The sequence below is a fragment of the Ovis canadensis genome, chromosome 6 (assembly GCF_042477335.2).
Source record: "Ovis canadensis isolate MfBH-ARS-UI-01 breed Bighorn chromosome 6, ARS-UI_OviCan_v2, whole genome shotgun sequence".
NCBI lineage: Eukaryota > Metazoa > Chordata > Mammalia > Artiodactyla > Bovidae > Ovis > Ovis canadensis.
Window position 1 is genome coordinate 84,211,766 of NC_091250.1, and position 18,589 is coordinate 84,230,354.

An 18,589-nucleotide genomic window follows, 5' to 3' on the forward strand; every position below is an offset into this window, starting at 1 on the left:
GTTTGAAAGGTCATTTGTGTCATAATAGAACTAGAGGCTTAATTGGAATAAGTGAAACTGGGATAAAGGCTATCTAAGGAACTTAGGAATTTTAAAGTTTGAGTCAGTTTGGGGGCAGACCCCAAAGGTGAGACATTTTGGAAATCTGGAAGTAGTGGGCCTCAAATCTCACTCACATCAAGCAGTGTTAGCCAAGCTTGTGTGTGTGTGTTAGTAGCTCATTCGTGTTTGACTCTTTGTGACCCCATGGGACTGTAGCCTTCCAGGCTCCTCTGTCCAAACAGGCCTACTGAGAAGGGTTTAAAAAAATTTTTTATGAGCGCTTGCTGAGATACAGACCTACTTAACTGCAATACCTGTGATGTTTATGCCACATTACCAGAAGCCTTTTTTTTAGAGGTGTGAACAAAAACAAACAAAAATAGTCAAAGCCATATATACTTTTTTTCTTCAGTGCTGCTGAAATAGAAAGTAATTTTTCACTTTATAAAGTAACTGCAAACTCTGAGATGATTTTCAGCTTTATAGACCCTATGCTGGTAATGAACTTCATCCAGCCCACAGAAGAGTCTCCAGCAGATCTCAGTCAAACCATGTGAAGCCTTGTTTTCACCACAGCCCAGAGCAGTATAGCAGGGACTGGAGGGAGGAAGGAAGTGGTCCATTCTACTTGGGTGGAATGAGCCGAGAAAGGCTCTTGGGGGAGGTGAGCTTAAACAGTGTCTCAAAAACAGCAGAGACATCTTCCAGGCAGGGACTGGACTTAGTGGAAAGGCCAGATGTGCCCCTAAATGTGGGGAGCAGAGTGGGCAAGGGTGACATAGTCTGGTGTGTCTGTAAGTGTGGATTTCAGAGTGAGGTACTGCACAGTGAGATAAATACTACATGAAAAGTTGGATGGAAAGTGGGGCCAGATCAGTACTAAAGAGTTTGTTTTCATTCATTTAATAAATCCATATATCAAGAACCTATTAAATGCTAGACCTTTAGGAGACAAGACACATTGTTGTTGTTCTTGTGGAGATAAGAGTATAGAAGAGGCAGACAGACAGTAAACCAACCATCACACAATAACTATTCAACTTTACTTGCAATAAGCTCTCCTTGTGAAGGACAATGCTTGTATAATGAGAGAGTTTGCAACAGGAAAATCCAACGGAGTCTAGGGGTCCAGGAAGGCTTCCGTGAGGAAGTGTTAAGGGTGAGATTCAGGTAGGGTCTATTGAGCTTAAAGGGGGGCTTTGGTGGTGAGGTTGTTGGGTGGGGTTGGAAAGAACATTGCAGGCAGATGTAATGTGGACAAAGGTCTGGAGACAGGGAGTTACGTGGTGCTATTAAAAAAGAAAAAAAAAATAACAGAAAAGACTGCATCCACAAAAAATGGGAGCCCTGTGACCATACTTGGGTTTTAGGAACCGCTCCCTGGCTGTAGTGTGGGAATGATACAGGCATATAGGGCCAGTGCTGAGGAACCCAGCTAGTGTGCTGTCTTCCCAGATCTAGTGGGAGTGTCCAAGTGAGAACTGAAGCTGGAGCTGTGTGGACAGAGAGGATAGAACAGACTTGACAGATACTGAGGGGCTAGAAGTGATTGTACTCAATGAAAATAATTGGATGTGGGCAGCAAGGAGAGGAGGACCCCCAGGTTCCCGGATGGAGTAACAGGGCAGATAGTGAAATGGAGGATCAGGCTGGGGTGGTGGTGGAAAGAATTAGGCGCTGCTACTGCGTTTCACTTTGGACATGCTTAGACTGAACTGCCTATGGGGATATCCAACAGGTAGCTGGATGTGAGTTTACAGTTCCAGAAAGATTTCAGAGCTGAAGTTACAGAAGCAGAAAATAACAATTAAAAGCCATGACAAGTTACAGCTCACTCGGGGAAAGGAAACTGAGTCAGAGGACAAGAGGGTCTGGGACCAAGCCAGACATAGCTGAAAATGACAACAACATAGACATTTAGAACAACATAGAACGGTGGAGTACCTTTTTCTTTTACAAGAAACATAAGTGCTCATCCTGAAAAATAATTTTTAATTTACACTTTGTTCTACAAAATGGAGTCTCCATTAACATTTTTAAACAAATATTTAGAATTGCTCTGAATCCCTCCAGTGTTGTAGTTTTCTAATCACACTCCAAAAAGCTGTGCTGTTCTTTGTGCAAAATTCAGTAAACTCTCCTCAGCAGCTCCATCTAAGTGCTTCAATATGCACTAAAAATGTTACTTGAATCCCCTTTGATTTTCAGGTTGAACATCCTTATGTTTGTCATAGCAGATCTGGTCCTCACATGGACAGCTAACTCCCATCAGGTTTCTCTGGGTCTGCATTTGAGTATAAAAATTGGAATCACCTTTTTTCTAACTGCAATACCATCAGTGTTAAATTTTAGTGTAAAATTTATTAATTGGAACCTTCGATGTTTAGGTATCTCAATGCTTCCCTACCTAAATGACCCATGTCTTATGAATGGCAGTTTTATATTAGAATTAACTAATTATATTCTAATTATATTAGAAGTTAGAGACTCCAGTTCATTGACTCAGCTTTGAATGCTGACCCCAGTCTTTATCACTGAAGTGCTCCTATGTGCTCAGTGAGCTGGCTTTATCTGAAAGCACTTGTAATAGTGGTACTGGGCTCTTGAAACCATCTTCCAAATACTCTTCTTGCCCCCCTACCCCTTCATAAATGGTGTTTTACTTATAACCTTTCTGGAATCATTGTCCCCAAGAGGACAGACACACCCCTCATTTGCATCAGTGTCCATTCTTGTTGTCCTGTTCAGAATCTTGTTGTGAGGTTCTCAAGTTCTGCCCTGCAGTGACCTTGGAAGGAATACTGTTTTGAGCTGTGTCTATTCCTTGAACATAAAGTTCTTTACAAACATCTGTGTCTCCTTCACGACAGACACTTGTCAGGATCTGAGGGAACTTTGGCAGAACATGGTGGTGTTTGTGGTAAAGCATCCACATTTGCAAATTCCAAGTCTCTAAGTGAGTACTGCCACTCCACTGTGCTGGGTTGAAGAGCAGAGATGTAGTTGTAAATGGACATGCTTGGGACCTCCTCACTGCTAGAACTGCTGCCTGATAACCCAGGCAAGGGATCCTCATAATTATTGGTGTTAGAGGCACTTTCCAGATGAGTCTGGCACAAATGAGAGTCTGGGTCAGAAATGACAGTTTTTCCAAAATGATCTTCCTGATTTTCGCATTTCCTCAGAGTCTTCTGGAAGGTGATGTTTTCCTCAGGACTCTCTAATGGCCTGACACTATCCCTCCTCTCATAGGAGACCTGGTCCCCAGGGGGCTCCTCGGCTCTCCAGCTCTGCTCCCCACCTGCCTCTTCTTCGGCCACATTTCTCCAGTCTTCTGAACTTGTTGAACTCAGAGTAAATAAAGACCCTTCCTCAGACTCGGAGTCAGAGTCCACCTCATACTGAGCGTCAGGAGTGTGCTTCTGCGCGGGCTCCTGGTAAGCTGGAGTCACTGGCAGGTCCCCGCGGCATCCTGGAGGGCCGCCGAGTGGGGACGGGTCTCCCGGGTCACTGAGCGTGGCCGCTTCGTAGTGGGCGGGAGGCTGTCCCTCAGCGCCGGCGCCCTGGAGCCTCTGCTGCTGTGCGCTCTGCCCATTCTCCTTAGAACACTCTGAACGGCAGTGTGGAGGGACCCCTCCTCTCTCCTCCCCGGTGCTGGGCGCGTGCGCGCGCGCTGGTCTTTGGGAGAGAGGCGCTGTCGTTTCTCTGGGGCAAGGTGGGCCTAGTTCATCGGAATCCTTACGGACTGAGCCAGGGCTGGTCTGTATTCTGGCAGCCACTGCAGGGATGCCCACTGAACGCTCACCGAGGGAAACTTGCCTGGCCACAGTGTCATAGTTGCCTTCTCCCGGAACATCATTCCTGTAGACGTGGTCCCATCCCGCCGATGTGAGTTGGGTGTCATGGGCATTTGGCGGTCCGTAGAGAACGCGCCGGGCTGCACTGTGATTTGGAGGCACCGTATCCTTCCCACTTCCCGCCCCAGTGGGGACCCCGCGTTGTTCCCGGTCCTGCCGGCCGCCAGCCTCCCTTCTGCTCGGTGCCACCGTTCTTGGTGGAAGCACAGCGGCGCGTGGGGCTTGGTTCTCATAGAGGTTTAGATGGTGGAAAGTTTGGGGCAGATCCATCCTCGGCTGCTGTAGGTTTACCGCACCTTCGATTTCATCGTAGAAGGCCTGGTTTGAATACTCGTTCCCCAGCGCTGAACCTGGACTTTTTTTCCGGCATCTCTGTTGCCACAGTCTGTCCATATAAGGCCTCGTGAAAGCCCCCAGGCAGAAAGCCACGAAGAACGTGATGAACACCGACAGACAGACAGCCAGGACCAGGTCCTGGGAAGAGTCTGCCTGTCTGCCAGCAGCGTGCACATCCTCGGCCCTCCTAACCCGTTTTGGCGGCTGTCTCGGCCTGTCACCGACATCAGAGCCTGCAGTGTCCTTCTCCAGCATAGAAAAGCGCACTTCCTGGGCCCTCTCAGCTTTGCTCCGTATGAGGGTTTTCATATGTTTCAAATCTGCTTGAGGAAGGTGAGCCTCTCTGGCCATTCTGCTTGTGGGGGTCCACCAGTGTGCATCCTCCTTCCCTAAGAATGGGAATGAGATTCCAGTGATTTAAAAGCATCTGTGAGTCCTCAGTCACTTCAGTCGTGTCTTACTCTTTGCAACCCCATGGACTATAGCCTGCTAGGCTCCTCTGTCCATGGAATTCACCAAGCAAGAATACTGGAGTGGGTTGCCATGCCCTCCTCCAGAGGATCTTCCTGACGCAGGGATCAAACCCACATCTCCTAACTTGCAGGCAGATTCTTTACCACTGAGCCACCAGGGAAGCCTCAGTCCTTATCTAGCTAGACGTAAAGTCTGTTTTACATGATCAGCAATTTTACTGGCTGATTGATTGGTTGGTTGTCTGATGCCAACAGTGTGTGTAAGGCTCTGTGCACATTTACACGAGGCTCCCAGGCTTGGGTCTGAGGCTCCAAGGCCCAGAGGCTGTGTTTCTTAGGCTTCCTGACTGACTCCTGCCCACAGGAGGAAGGAAGCCAGGCTGTGGGTATAGTCACATTGCCCCTCCTCTCTCCACATCCTTACCTACTTACTGCACATCTGTGAGGACATTCTATCAGCCCCCTGCAAAATCTGCCTTGGCTCCACCTGTGTTTGTTATATCATCTCCTCACCATTCCTCAGTGCTGGTAAACAGCAAAAATATTCAGGTTTTTCTACTGGTTCCTGACATTCTGCCCTCCACACTCAGAAGGCTGGTGTGGCTTTTACAGAGTGATGAAACAAGTATGGCTGACACTAAAGACTTCTCTCATCATTATGGATTTCTCCTAAACCTGTTAAACATGGCTATGTCTCTACTCAATAACAGTCCTGAGTAGAGCAGAGGCCAGAACTCATTAAAAAAAAAAGAAAAGTCCATTTCTCTCTTTTTTCCCAGTTAGGAGTTTGATTTTAGATTTAGCCAAGATAGTTACTAACAACAGTGCTCACTGCTCAGTTGTGTCTGACTCTTTGCAACCTCATGGACTGTAGTTGCCAGGCTCCTCTGTCCTTGGGATTTCTCAGGCAAGAATACTGAAGCGGGCCGCCATTTCCTTCTCCAAGGGATCTTCCCAACCCAGCGATCAAACCCACATCTCCAGCATTGGCAGGTGGATTCTTTACCACTGAGCCACTAGAGAAGCCTGATAGTTAATAGTGAAAAAAAAAAAACAAACTTTCCAGAATATTCAATTCTAGTCACATATTTTAGCAGTTTGGGAGAGTGACAGATTAAAAAAAATCAAAGAAAAATATACTTTTTAAATTTGTGTGTTTTGTATATGTTACATTTTCAGAGGGGTAGCAAGTATCTTAAATAATTATGGTTCAAGTTTTAGAAGTTCTTTGATTATTTTGTTACTCTTTTGGGTAAAAATATGATATTTGAGGGTTGTAGAGAAACATTCTTTGTGAAATTTCTGGTTTTGACCAAATCCAGTGGTTCCTGACCACGTGAAGAAAATTGTTCATGAATTGAGGAAAACAGATACCAACAATTGTTCTGTGATACAGCCCAAGAATTACTAATGCACTCTTGCTCCTGAGGCAGCTGTCATTGTTTCAAATGACACTACATGTTTTGTGTACATTTTTTTCTGTTTAAATGGAACCACTTCTGAGAGGAGAGGTACTACTGACTTACCTGTGGACTCATTGCAAATAGCATTCCACCTTTTCCTCCAGGACTCAGAAATAACATTTTGGAAGACTGCCAGGCTGTAGTCACACTGCCATGGGTTATCAGCCAGGTCAGCCTCCAGGTGGGGAAGCTCTAGGGCCATGATTACCACTGGCAGGATGGCTGTCAGCGCATTGTTGCTGAGGTCTACCATCTGCTCAAGAAAAAAAAATCAGGACAGTCTGTGAATAAAGGCATTTGGAGACAAATGAGGTACAGATACGGTCTATATCTCTAGGGAAGCAATATGAATTTCCCACTGATTTCAGAGTCAGAGACTACTGGGTTTAAATCTCTGCTCTGCCCCTAAGAACTCTGTGAGACTCAGCAAATTGTTGACTCTCAATGAGCCTACCTCCCAGGGTTGTTCTGAAGATTAAATGTATGGAAAATCTTTAAGTCCGGAGTATTTATTAAAAGCCCAGCCACTTTACCTTCCTTTTTTCCTAAGAGTTGTGCTTTCTACTGCTAGATATAACCTAGACTCCCAATTCTTATCAAGATTTGGAATTAGGTACCAGGTTTAGAATGTCTAGAAGCCCTGTAATCTTGAAAGTGGCAGAAAACATTGGATGATGAGGATAGAGTCCAGAAGAACAACTGTGATTGAACAGGAGCCAAGAGGATTCTTTTGCAAATATTATTTTAAATGTTGTTGTTCAGTCGCTTAGTCATGTCTGATTCTATGTGACCCCATGAACTGCAGCACTCCAGTTTCCTCTGTCTTCCACTATCTCCTAGAGTTTGCTCAAATTCATGCCCTGAGTTGATGATGCTATCTAACTATCTTATCCTCTGCTGCCCACTCCTCCTTTTGCCTTCTATCTTTCCCAGCATCAGGGTCTTTTCCAATGAGTCTGCTCTTCACATCAGGTGTGAAGATAAGATACTACCTTACCTTATCATGGATCTTTCTGCATCCATGGCTACTCACTATACACAAAATGACTACTTTTCCTAGTCTCATATAAAAAAAGGGAATGTAGGGAACAAAAAGGACTCAGTGACTCTAGAAACACAGAGCAGGATCTGCTGAAGTTGGATCTGGCAGGGGTGTTATGGGGTAGGGGAAGCAGAGTTAGGTGTAGCTCTCGCTGCTGTCTACAGAGCATTGCTGCTGTGTACCAGACATTCTACTGGGTGCTTTACATGCCTTATCTCTGATCCTCCCAACAGCTTTGTCATTTTCCCCTTTTTACAAAGGAGGAAACTGGATGGGGTCACAGTATATGCCACATAGGCCCTTGTCCTAGAACTTGGTAACCACATGCTCAAAAAATAATGGAGGCATGAACAAATGAATGAATGAATGGCAGAGTTAAAGTCTGATCTGCCTCTGCAGCTGGGTGCCTTCTATTCCAGGATGCAGCCTCTTGGAGCCTGAGTGCTCACTGCCCTGGTGAAGGGCTGGGCAGAGGAGGCCTGGAGTGTGAGGCACCAGAGTGGGATCATGGGGTTTGAAAGCAAATCATAAATGCAAACTTTGCTGAAAAGTAAAAAGAGAGCCATGGATAAAAACCAGAAAGTCTGAATGTAATTCAGGTCAATTGTTTAATAAACTCAGGGGAAAAAGCAGCATTGGCATCTTAGGTCATATAAATTCTTAAGAAAAGCTGATTCAGATACTCAAACAACACCATAACCACCAATACTCAGTAGTGAAGGGGACCTTTGCATTGTTGAGTAACCAAGCACTCTTAACTCTTAAAGGAAGGGGGTCAAAAATAGGAAATGAGATTTGGAAGGCATACACAAAACAACTTTGCTTTGGCCTGGCCTTGTCTAGGATCAATAGCTTTCTGTATACACCTGTTATGGTCTTTTACAGACCGGGACCTGGGGACGAAAAGAAAGAGAGAAAAAAGAGAGCAGTATCTCTCGGGTTACATGGAAAACCAAGAAAGCCCATGCACAGGACTTGTACTGCTCATGAAGGCACAGGGCGTCCTCTCAAGGAGGTCTTGAAAGCCTGGATGAGAAAGTGAGCTTGGCAGGCTTCCACACTCTGACGAGAATGAAGACAGAAAGAAGGGTGCGGGGGACCCAGGTCTCTAGTGGAGCAAGGGTATTTTATTAGCAGAACTGCATGCTTATATATCTTCAGTAAAATGATTACGCAGCCATTACAAAGAATGAAATTCCACCAGTTGCAACTAAATGGATAGTCTAATACATACAAGGTCGCTGAAGTGAGTCACTGAAGGGAGTCACTGAAAGGAATCCAAGCAGGTGCCCTTTCCCATTATCTCAGTCCTGAGAACTGTGTGCAGCTCTACTTGTTCCTGTATTCCAGGAACTGATAAGGAACAGAGAGTCCTTGAGAAACGGTACACAAAGGAAAATGCAACATATTGGATCCCTTGCAGATGACACCACCCTTACGGCAGAAAGTGAAGAGGAACTAAAAAGCCTCTTGATGAAAGTGAAAGAGGAGAATGAAAAAGTTGGCTTAAAGCTCAACATTCAGAAAACAAAGATCATGGCATCCAGTCCCATCACTTCATGGGAAATAGATGGGGAAACAGTGGAAACAGTGTCAGACTTTATTTTTTCGGGCTCCAAAATCACTGCAGATGGTGATTGCAGCCATGAAATTAAAAGACGCTTACTCCTTGGAAGAAAAGTTATGACCCACCTAGATAGCATATTCAAAAGCAGAGACATTACTTTGCCAACAAAGGTCCATCTAGTCAAGGCTATGGCTTTTCCTGTGGTCAGGTATGGATGTGAGAGTTGGACTGTGAAGAAGGCCGAGCACCGAAGAATTGATGCTTTTGAAGTGTGGTGTTAGGGAAGACTCTTGAGAGTCCCTTGGACTGCAAGGAGATCCAACCAGTCCATTCTGAAGGAGATCAGTCCTGGGATTTCTTTGGAAGGACTGATGCTAAAGCTGAAACTCCAGTACTTTGGCCGCCTCATGTGAAGAGTTGACTCATTGCAAAAGACTCTGATGCTGGGAGGGATTGGGGGCAGGAGGAGAAGGGGACGACAGAGGATGAGATGGCTGGATGGCATCACGGACTCGACGGACGTGAGTCTGAGTGAACTCTGGGAGTTGGTGATGGACAGGGAGGCCTGGCATGCTGCGATTCATGGGGTCGCAAAGAGTCGGACATGACTGAGCGACTGAACTGAACTGAAAGTTGAACGTCCCCTGACATACACCATTCTCATCAACAGGTGAAATATTCCTTAGTTGGCATTTTCTTCTTCGTGTACATCTGCTTTTTCATCCTAGTAGCTGTTATGTTACAAATCATGAAACTGAAATCAAAACAGAATAGAGGACAGAAAGCTAATAAAATGATTCAGGAGGGGTAATTTCTGAGAAAAGATGAAAACAGACCAATTTTGCTAAAGAAGTGACCATTCACCATCATTTGAAAGGAATGTACATTATATTGTAAAGAGATTGGGAGAAACATGTAATGCTGGTAACAAATCACTATGCTAGGAAGAATGGCATGCAAAAAGGAAGGCTAATTTGAAATGCCAATGAAACATTTTCATTCTATCCAAACATGAGGATGGATTTATGCTTTAAAAAATCTATCTGGCTTCTGAAAAGATTCCCACATGAGAAGATACATAATATAGCACAAGTATTAAATATATCATCTGGGGAAAAAAACAGCATCCATTTTAATATTCAGCTTTCTGGTACCAAAGATTCTCATCATGTCCCCAAACCAGTTTTTAGAGTTATTGCTGAACATGCAGAAGGGATAAGAGAGAAGGATAAATTGTATGATTCTGGGCAACTTGGGTAATTTAGAATTACAGACGATTTAAACATTCTTGGGCTTATTTTTTAGTCCGACTGTAGCATCTATTACCTGTGAACTGCAGAAGACTTTTATTTATAAGTACAATAAAAATGCATAGGAAATAAAACAGGCATAGGGAAATTATGTATATAAATATAATCAGTATGGACTTCCTTGGTGGGTCAGCAGTAAAAGAATCTGCCTCCAATGCAGGAGATGCAAGAGATGTGAGTTTAGTCCCTGGGTTGGGAAAATCCCCTGGAGGAGGGCATGGCAACTGACTCCAGTATTCTTGCCTGGAGAATCTCCATGGACAGGGGAGCCTGGTGGGCTATAGTTCATGGGATCACAAAGAGTCACACATGACTGAAACGACTGAGCACTCACACACACACACATAATCAGTATACAACATACTAAATGGGGTTCCAGGCAATCTGACAACATTTCTGTGGCGAATTGTGGAGTGCTGCCAAGTGAAGTAGACTTTCTTATCTGCTCTGATAACTACTATGGCAGACAGGTCCCCAGAAAACCTTCCCCACATTCACATCCTTTGAGTCATCGCCTCTCCTTGGAGGGGGAGAGGTGAGACCTCTGCTTTGCTTCTAACAAATGGACTATGCTGAAAGCAATGAGACACGTCTCCCATGATTACATTCCATGAGCCTGTAATGTTCTTGCTGGCAGGCTTTCTCGTTTGGGCTCTGAAGCCAGCTGCCATGCTGTGTACTGCTGTGTGGAAGCCCACATGGCACAGAAACAAGTGTAGGCTTATGCTGACAGCCAGCAAGGAACTGAGCCTTCAGCCCAAAAGCCCATGTGGAACTGAATCCTGCCGATAACCACGTGGCCTTGGAAATGAATCCTTTCTCAGTTGGGCCTTCACGTGAGACTCCAGCCCTGGCCAACATCTTGACTGCAGTCTCTTGAGACCCTTTCAGCATAGGCCCCAGCCAAGCCTTGCCTGGATTGCTGATCCACAGAAGGCATCAGATAAATACATGTGTGTAGTTTTAGACTGCTAAGTTTGCAGTAATTTGTTACACAGCAATAGATAATTTATATACCTATGCATGAACATCATCTATTCATTCATTCCTTTGTTTATTCACCAAGAGTTTGTAAATACATGGTATGTACTGGACAGACGTTAAGCACTAGAAAACAAAATAGACATAATGTATGTCCTCAAAGGGGCTTCCCTGGTGGCTCAGTGGTAAAGAATCTGCCTGCAATGCAGGAGACACAGGTTTGAACCCTTGGGTCAGGAAGATCCCCTGGAGAAGGAAATGGCAACCTATTCCAGTATTCTTGCCTGGGAAATCCCAGAGACAGAGGAGCCTGGCATGGGGTCACAAAAGAGTCGGACGTGACTTAGCGACTGAACAGACACATCCATATATTCTCAAAGAGCTCTGCACCTAGTAGGAGGATTATAGGGATACAAGCATTAACAGTTAACCATACCTAAAATGAAATAATTTCAGATTCCATATGTACAATAAGGAAAAATCATAGCCTATTAAATACGTGTAAAGGGAATGAATTCAATCTAGAGGCCCAGGGAAGGCTTCCTTGAGGAAGAGATGCTGGAAGGATTAGTAAGAGTTCACTCTTTCAGGCAAAAGGATTAGCAAGATGGGAGGGCTTGGGATGAAAACTAGGCAGGAAAGCAGTTAGCAAGAGGAGTGTGGCTTGAAATGAGCCTGGAGGTGCAGGCAGGGGCCAATCAGATTTGTATGTTAAAGGAGAAGGGCACCCTGGCCACTTGAGAATGTCTATGTGTAGTCTCTGTTTATAAAGGGCTGACTGTATTCCAAATACATTAATGATTTTTATATTGACTCCATGCTATGAGATAGTATTTGAGTATACTAGGTTATAAAACATATTACTAAAATTAAATTTACCTGCTTATTTTTACCTCTTAAAAATAAGTTACCAAGAACATCTAAAATTGCCTCTGTGGCTCACGTTGTTTTTATTGGATGATAGTGGTCTATGTAAAGAATGTGGGTGTGTGGTGCAGGTTACAGGGATGGGGGCTTAGGCTGCTCCTAAGCCATCTCTGCACTTCCCTGGTGGCTCAGACAGTAAAGAATCTGCCTGCAATGTGGGAGACCTGGGTTTGATCCCTGGGTGGGGAAGAGCCCCTGGAGGAGGGGATGACAACCCACTCCAGTATTCTTGCCTGGAGAATCCCGATGGACAAAGGAGCCTGGCAAGCTACAGCGCATGGGGTCACAAAGAGTCGGACATGACTGAGCAACTAAGCACAGCACAAGGCATCTCTAGGTGCCTCACTGCTGGCCACTTTGGTATTTCTAAAGGAGCACTGAGGAGAGATTTTATAATAGCTCCTCAAAGAGGGGGAGGTGGGAGAAAGGGGCTTGGAGGAGAAGGGGCTAGAGCTGTCAGAACTAGAGCAGGGCTCTGGGAGTTCCTCACACTCACAGCTGTCAGGATGTCAGGACCTTGGTGAGATTCGCTGCAGGGTGCCCGAGAGCCAGGCAGCAGGGCTCTAAAATGTGACATGGGTCCCCCCCTATATTGGTCTAATGTTTGAAACAGTATGTGGCATGTGGTATGTGTGATGCAAGTATATGTTGATACCATTATTATTTGTATTATTCTGTGTACAATTTTGGTGTGAGGCACCAGCGTCACTAGCCTTCTGAGATTCATGTCGTCCTGGGCCCTATGGGTGTAATAGCCCATATAGGCCCATAGTGTCCCAAACTGCATCAAATACCAGGGATATTTGACTGACCTTGTAGTTTAGAGAAGGAGCCTTCCTAATAACTGAGATTCATTTTCTTGCCAGTTGGTAAGAGAAAGCTCAGAACTGAGTTTAATTTGACTTAGGAAAAATAATGTGCCTATTCTTGCTGCTGAATATTAATGTTCAAATAAAATTCATGTCCACTACTGAGGCCTTGGAGTTTTGAGGCAAGAGAGAGACTTCAACTTTTTCAGGGGAGTCTTAAAATAGACTTATATTTTTTGATTAGTAGCCAGTACTACTGGGCATGTACAAACAGTTTAATGAAGAGTTCTAATGTAATTGCCTGTAGGTCCGCATATTTGAGATGTTATAAACTTTATTTTCTAACCTGTAAATTTTTTAGGTCCTTGAAGGCTTCTGGATGAATTCTGAATATCCTGTTGCTCTTTAAATGGAGGTTTTCCAGTTGCAGGCAGTTATGAAAATCAGACAAACCAATTTGTGATATCCTGTTGAATGACAGATCCAAACTCTGTAATGACTTTAGTTTCCATAGTCCTGTTAAAATTAAAAAGCAGATTGAAATATAAATCTGATATTTACTGCAGCATTGTTTATAATGGTAGAAAACTGGATACAACTTAAATGGTTCACAACAGAGAAATAGGCAAACAAAGGGTAGTCTATCAATACTATAAATACCGTGTGGCCTTAAAAGAGAATGGGGTAGACCAATATGAACTGACTGAACAGGAAGGTAAGTGTTAGTTTTCAGAAAAGTATAGAGTATAATTCTATTGTTTTTGCAAAAGAAGAACCAGATACATTTTGTTTGAGAGAGCAGAGAAGAAGGCCTGGAAGGAGATGAACTAGGTAAGGTACCAGTGGTATTTACACTTTGGAGCAGGATGGTGAAGAAAGGTGAAACTATGCTATTATTTTATACACTTTGAATTCTTTCTTTCTATGAACATGTGCTAATTTGGGGTCTTCCCAGGTGGCATTAGTGGTAAAGAACCTGCTTGCCAATGCAGGAGACATAAGAGATGTGGGTTCAGTCCCTGGGTGGGGAAGATCCCCTGGAAGAGGGGATGGCAACCCACTCCAATATTCTTGCCTGGAGAATCCCACAGACAGAGGAGCCTGGCAGGTCAGGGTCACAAAGAGTCGAACACCACTGAAGCTACTTAGCACGCATCCACATGCTAATTTTATAAGAGCACTAGTAAAAAAAAATCTAACCTGGATTGAATGAGATAATTATAATACTTGCTTATTTGATTGACCTGTGGGTAAAACTGGATGATCTTGCTATGGTTATAGAGAAAAAAGTTGTTTTGTGCTTCACTTACATGGATGAATTCTTCCCCTTTTCAGAGATTATTATTCTATTTTGTAGTTATATCTTTTAACTACTTATTGTTGATAAGTGTTTTCTAGAAATTCTTGAATTAGGTAATGTGTTACAGCTAGATATTTTACTTTCTGGCAAAATCATCTAATTGAGTGTTGGCCTCTGCCTTCGTATTTCACTTGATTCCAGAGGTAACCATTTGGCACTGAAGATAAACATTGAGAATGAGGTGCTAGCCATAGCAGTCTTCCAAATTTGATTCCCATATGAGTCTCACAAGGAAGCCCTGCATTTTTACATTTCCTTCTGCTCTGTTCTTACACGTAGTCTGTGTCTTCAACAATCTACTACATACAGATCATGTTGGTTCCATTCCAGAAGGGTTTATTTCTTGTCTACTATCTGCAGAGTACTTACTATAACTGTTTATGCTGAGAGATGATGACTTAATTGAAATGGCTTCACATCTATGCCTTCATATGTTCATTTCAGCTGTATAGACTAAGCAAGAGATCACAAGGATGACAACTCAGTCAAAATATTATGAGCAAGGCACTTGGTGCTGGAGATGAAGACAATAGAGAAACCTTGTGTCGGGTTACGTGATAAGGCACACGCACAAGAAAAAGCTGTTAGTTACACAAAGCAGTTATACCCCCACCAATAAAACAGTCTTTGGTTGTCAGTCTTTCCATCAGATGATTGGTCCCTTCAGGGCAGAATTCACATCTTTGTGAACACTTGTAAGGCCTGTTGTATGATATACATTGTAGGGTAGAGGTCACAGTGGTTGACCTGCACAGAAATTTACAAGTCGTGGAGCCAACATTAAAGATTCAATACAAATATGTACATTTCTAACTTTTCCTGAAAAATTGAAAGTCTCAAATGGCACAAAACATTTGGTTGGAGCTGAATGAAGCCTGCCTGCTTTGGATGGGACATGTACTTATAGATGAATATGATGTCTCTATCAAAAATAGTAAGACAAAGAATAGGCCAAGAAGCCCTCACGTTTAGAACAAGGAGAGACCGCCAAGGTTAATATTCAGCTGGCATATGCTGAATACTTATGAATACAGTATGAGAAATACTTCCATATTGGCTCGTGAGCAGCCATCGCTGAGCCCTCGTGTGCTGCGTCCTCCCTTCCCCCCTCCCTCCCCCAGAAAGATTCCACTCCATCAATACAGCCAGGAGCCTTCCCGCTTGGGAACCCAGGCTAAAGGTCGCTTGTTAAATGTTTTGAACATAACCTCTGGAGAAAATCTCTTTCTTTGTGGAATGAAGAATATCCCTATGTGTTTTAATATGCACACATATGGGTCTTGAGACAAAAATGCCACACAGAAACTGAGATGAAGGAGTTTCTTAACATTTTTATGAGATTTCCTGGCCTGTATAGGGATGTAAGCTCATGGTTGCTACTATATCTAGTGCTTAATTGAATTGAATAAGTACCCCAGGAGTTCAGGGATGAGGGAGACCACATCCATCAATTGACAGGGAGTGTTGAAACCTCCACCTCTAACCGTGGATTTGAAATGAAGCTGGATCTTGTGGGGCCGTCTCAGAGACAGGACCCTGTGTTCCCTCCCTCTCGTCTGTAGAAAAGCTTTAGCCTCCTAGGCCTTCCCCAAGTTCCGAAGAGCAAATTTAATCACAGAAGTGAGAGAATGTAGAAACCAAGGAAAACAGTCAAGTAAGACAAAATAATAATAGTTTATAAAAACAGAATGATCATAGGATCCAGCAATCCTACTTCTGGGAATATACTCAGACAGAACTATAGTTCAAAAAATACACGCACAGTTCTGCTCCTAGCAGCACTGTCAAAGAGAGAGCAAAAGCACAGAAACAGACTAAATGATCCATCAACAGATGAAGATAGAGAAGACGTGGCACGTGTACACAGCGGAGTACTACACAACCATAAAAAAGAACGAGATAATGCCATCTGCAGCAACATGGATGGATCTAGACAGCATCATAAGTGAGGTAAGTCAGACAGAAGAAGACAAATACCATATGATATCACCTCCATGTGGAATCTAAAATATGGCACAAATGAACCTATCTACAAAACAGAAACAGACTCATGGACAGAGAGAACAGACTTGTGGTTGCTAAGTTGAGAGTGAGGAGAGGAGAGGGATAGACTGGGAGTTTGGGGTTGGTAGGTGCAAACTATTAGCTTTAGGATGGATAGACAACAAGGTCGTACTGTATATAGCACAGGGGACTATATTCAATATCCTATGACAAACCATATTGGAAAATAATATAAAAATATACATATATATATGTATATACATATATACATAATATACATATATATGTGTGTGTGTGTGTGCAACTGAATCATTTTGCAGAAATTAGTACACTGTAAGTCACAAGCTGGAATCAAGATTGCCGGGAGAAATATCAATAACCTCAGATATGCAGATGACACCACCCTTATGGCAGAAAGTGAAGAGGAACTCAAAAGCCTCTTGATGAAAGTGAAAGAGGAGAGTGATAAAGTTGGCTTAATACTCAACATTCAGAAAACGAAGATCATGGCATCTGGTCCCATCACTTCATGGCAAATAGATGGGGAAACAGTGGAAACAGTGTCAGATTTTATTTTTGGGGGGCTCCAAAATCACTGCAGATGATGACTGCAGCTATGAAATTAAAAGACGCTTACTCCTTGAAAGAAAAGTTATGAGCAACCTAGATAGCATATTCAAAAGCAGAGACATTACTTTGCCAACAAAAGTCCGTCTAGTCAAGGCTAATGTTTTTCCTGTGGTCATGTATGGATATGAGACTTGGACTGTGAAAAAAGCTGAGTGCCGAAGAATTGATGCTTTTGAACTGTGGTGTTGGAGAAGACTCTTGAGAGTCCCTTGGACTACAAGGAGATCCAACCAGTCCATCCTAAAGGAGATCAGCCCTGGGATTTCTTTGGAAGGAATGATGCTGAAGCTGAAACTCCAGTACTTTGACCACCTCATGTGAAGAGTTGACTCATTGGAAAAGACTCTGATGCTGGGAGGGATTGAGGGTAGGAGGAGAAGGGGACGACAGAGGATGAGATGGCTGGATGGCATCACTGACTCGATGGACGTGAGTGTGAGTGAACTCCGGGAGTTGGTGATGGACAGGGAGGCCTGGGGTGCTGCGATTCATGGGGTCGCAAAGAGTCGGACACGACTGAGCGACTGAACTGAATGGAACTGAAGTCAACTACACTTCATTAAGAAAAAAGGCTGAAAAAAAAAAATATCACAGTCTCATCTCAGCCAGCTCTGCAGGCTGATGTGCCCCCTCTGTAAACCAGAGATGCTTTGGTCTTGGTATCAAGGTGTCCTATGGCATGCCCAGTGTGTCCCACTGCAGAGCAAGGCCATATGGGTGCAGCTGCCACATGAGGCTGGCAGAAGGCAGGGAGGCTGCTCTCAGCAAACATCCTCTGCCAGCTCGGTGGAAGCTGTCTGTAGCAGGAATAACTCCAGACCAAACAAACACTTCAGCTGTTTGAATTTTGAAATAAAATTGGGGGGTGGGGCAGTTAGCAACTGAGGGTCATTTTAGCTGCTACCACTAACGTACCTTGTAAGGTACCGTAGCAAGAACTGGGGTGGGAAAGAAAATTAGATACTCACGATGATCAAATGGCCCTAAGAGAGAACTAACATTTTTGCACACCTGTTTTGTATGAGGTTGAAGGAGAGATATTTTACATAAATCACTCTGTTACAGTTTTTACAAATGTTCTCTCTAAGCCTCACATCAACCTTTATATATATCGCTATCTCTAGGTAAAGATAAGAACCAGGAGGCTTTTCTAGGTTAAGTGACTTGCTTAAGGTCAATAAACAAGTAGAGTAATACAACTGGCCTACAACTGGTAGGCCAGTTGGTAAAGAATCTGCCTGCAATGCAGGACTCTGGGTTTTGACCCCTGGGTCAGGAAAATTCCCTGGAGAAGGAAATGGCAACCCACTCCAGTATTCTTGCCTGGGAAATCTCATGGACAGAGGAACCTCGCAGGCTACAGTCTATGGGGTCGCAAGAGCTGGACACTATAGTGACAAAAACCACCAGCAAGGAATACAAAAGATAAAGCAGAGAGTAAATGCACATATGATAGGCACGTATGAACTTACCTACAAAACCAAAACAAGCTCATAGATAAAGAGAGCAGACTTGTGGTTGGCAAGGGAGAGGGGCAAAGGAGAGGGATGGACTGGGAGTTTGGGGTTGATAAATACAAACTGGAAGAGTAGAACCAGAACATGCCCAAGCATGTTTGGGGATGGGGGGTGGGGTGGCTTTTGAACATGGACAGTTATAAAAACACCTTTTTTATTTGAATTCCTTCATAATATCCGGCTAAGATCCATAAGAAGAAGAAAACTTTTGCACATGTTCAGTTATTCCTTCCACATGACGATTTTCTCTTTACTTCCACTTTTAGAGAAT

General features: G+C 43.7%; 1 protein-coding gene across 4 annotated transcripts in view; it reads right to left on the reverse strand.

Annotated features, from left to right (window-relative positions):
• Nucleotides 1-921: 921 nt before the first annotated feature.
• LRRC66 (leucine rich repeat containing 66) overlaps nt 922-18,589 on the reverse strand; it is a 28,080-nt gene continuing 10,412 nt past the window's right edge. For all 4 annotated transcript variants that reach the window (XM_069594096.1, XM_069594097.1, XM_069594095.1 and 1 more), the window contains 3 exons: nt 13,154-13,323; nt 6,235-6,424; nt 922-4,624 (listed from right to left, as the gene is read on the reverse strand). In XM_069594096.1, coding sequence (XP_069450197.1) covers nt 2,904-4,624; nt 6,235-6,424; nt 13,154-13,323 — 2,081 coding nt within the window. In that variant the 3' untranslated portion in view covers nt 922-2,903. The remainder of the gene's footprint in view (nt 4,625-6,234; nt 6,425-13,153; nt 13,324-18,589) is intronic.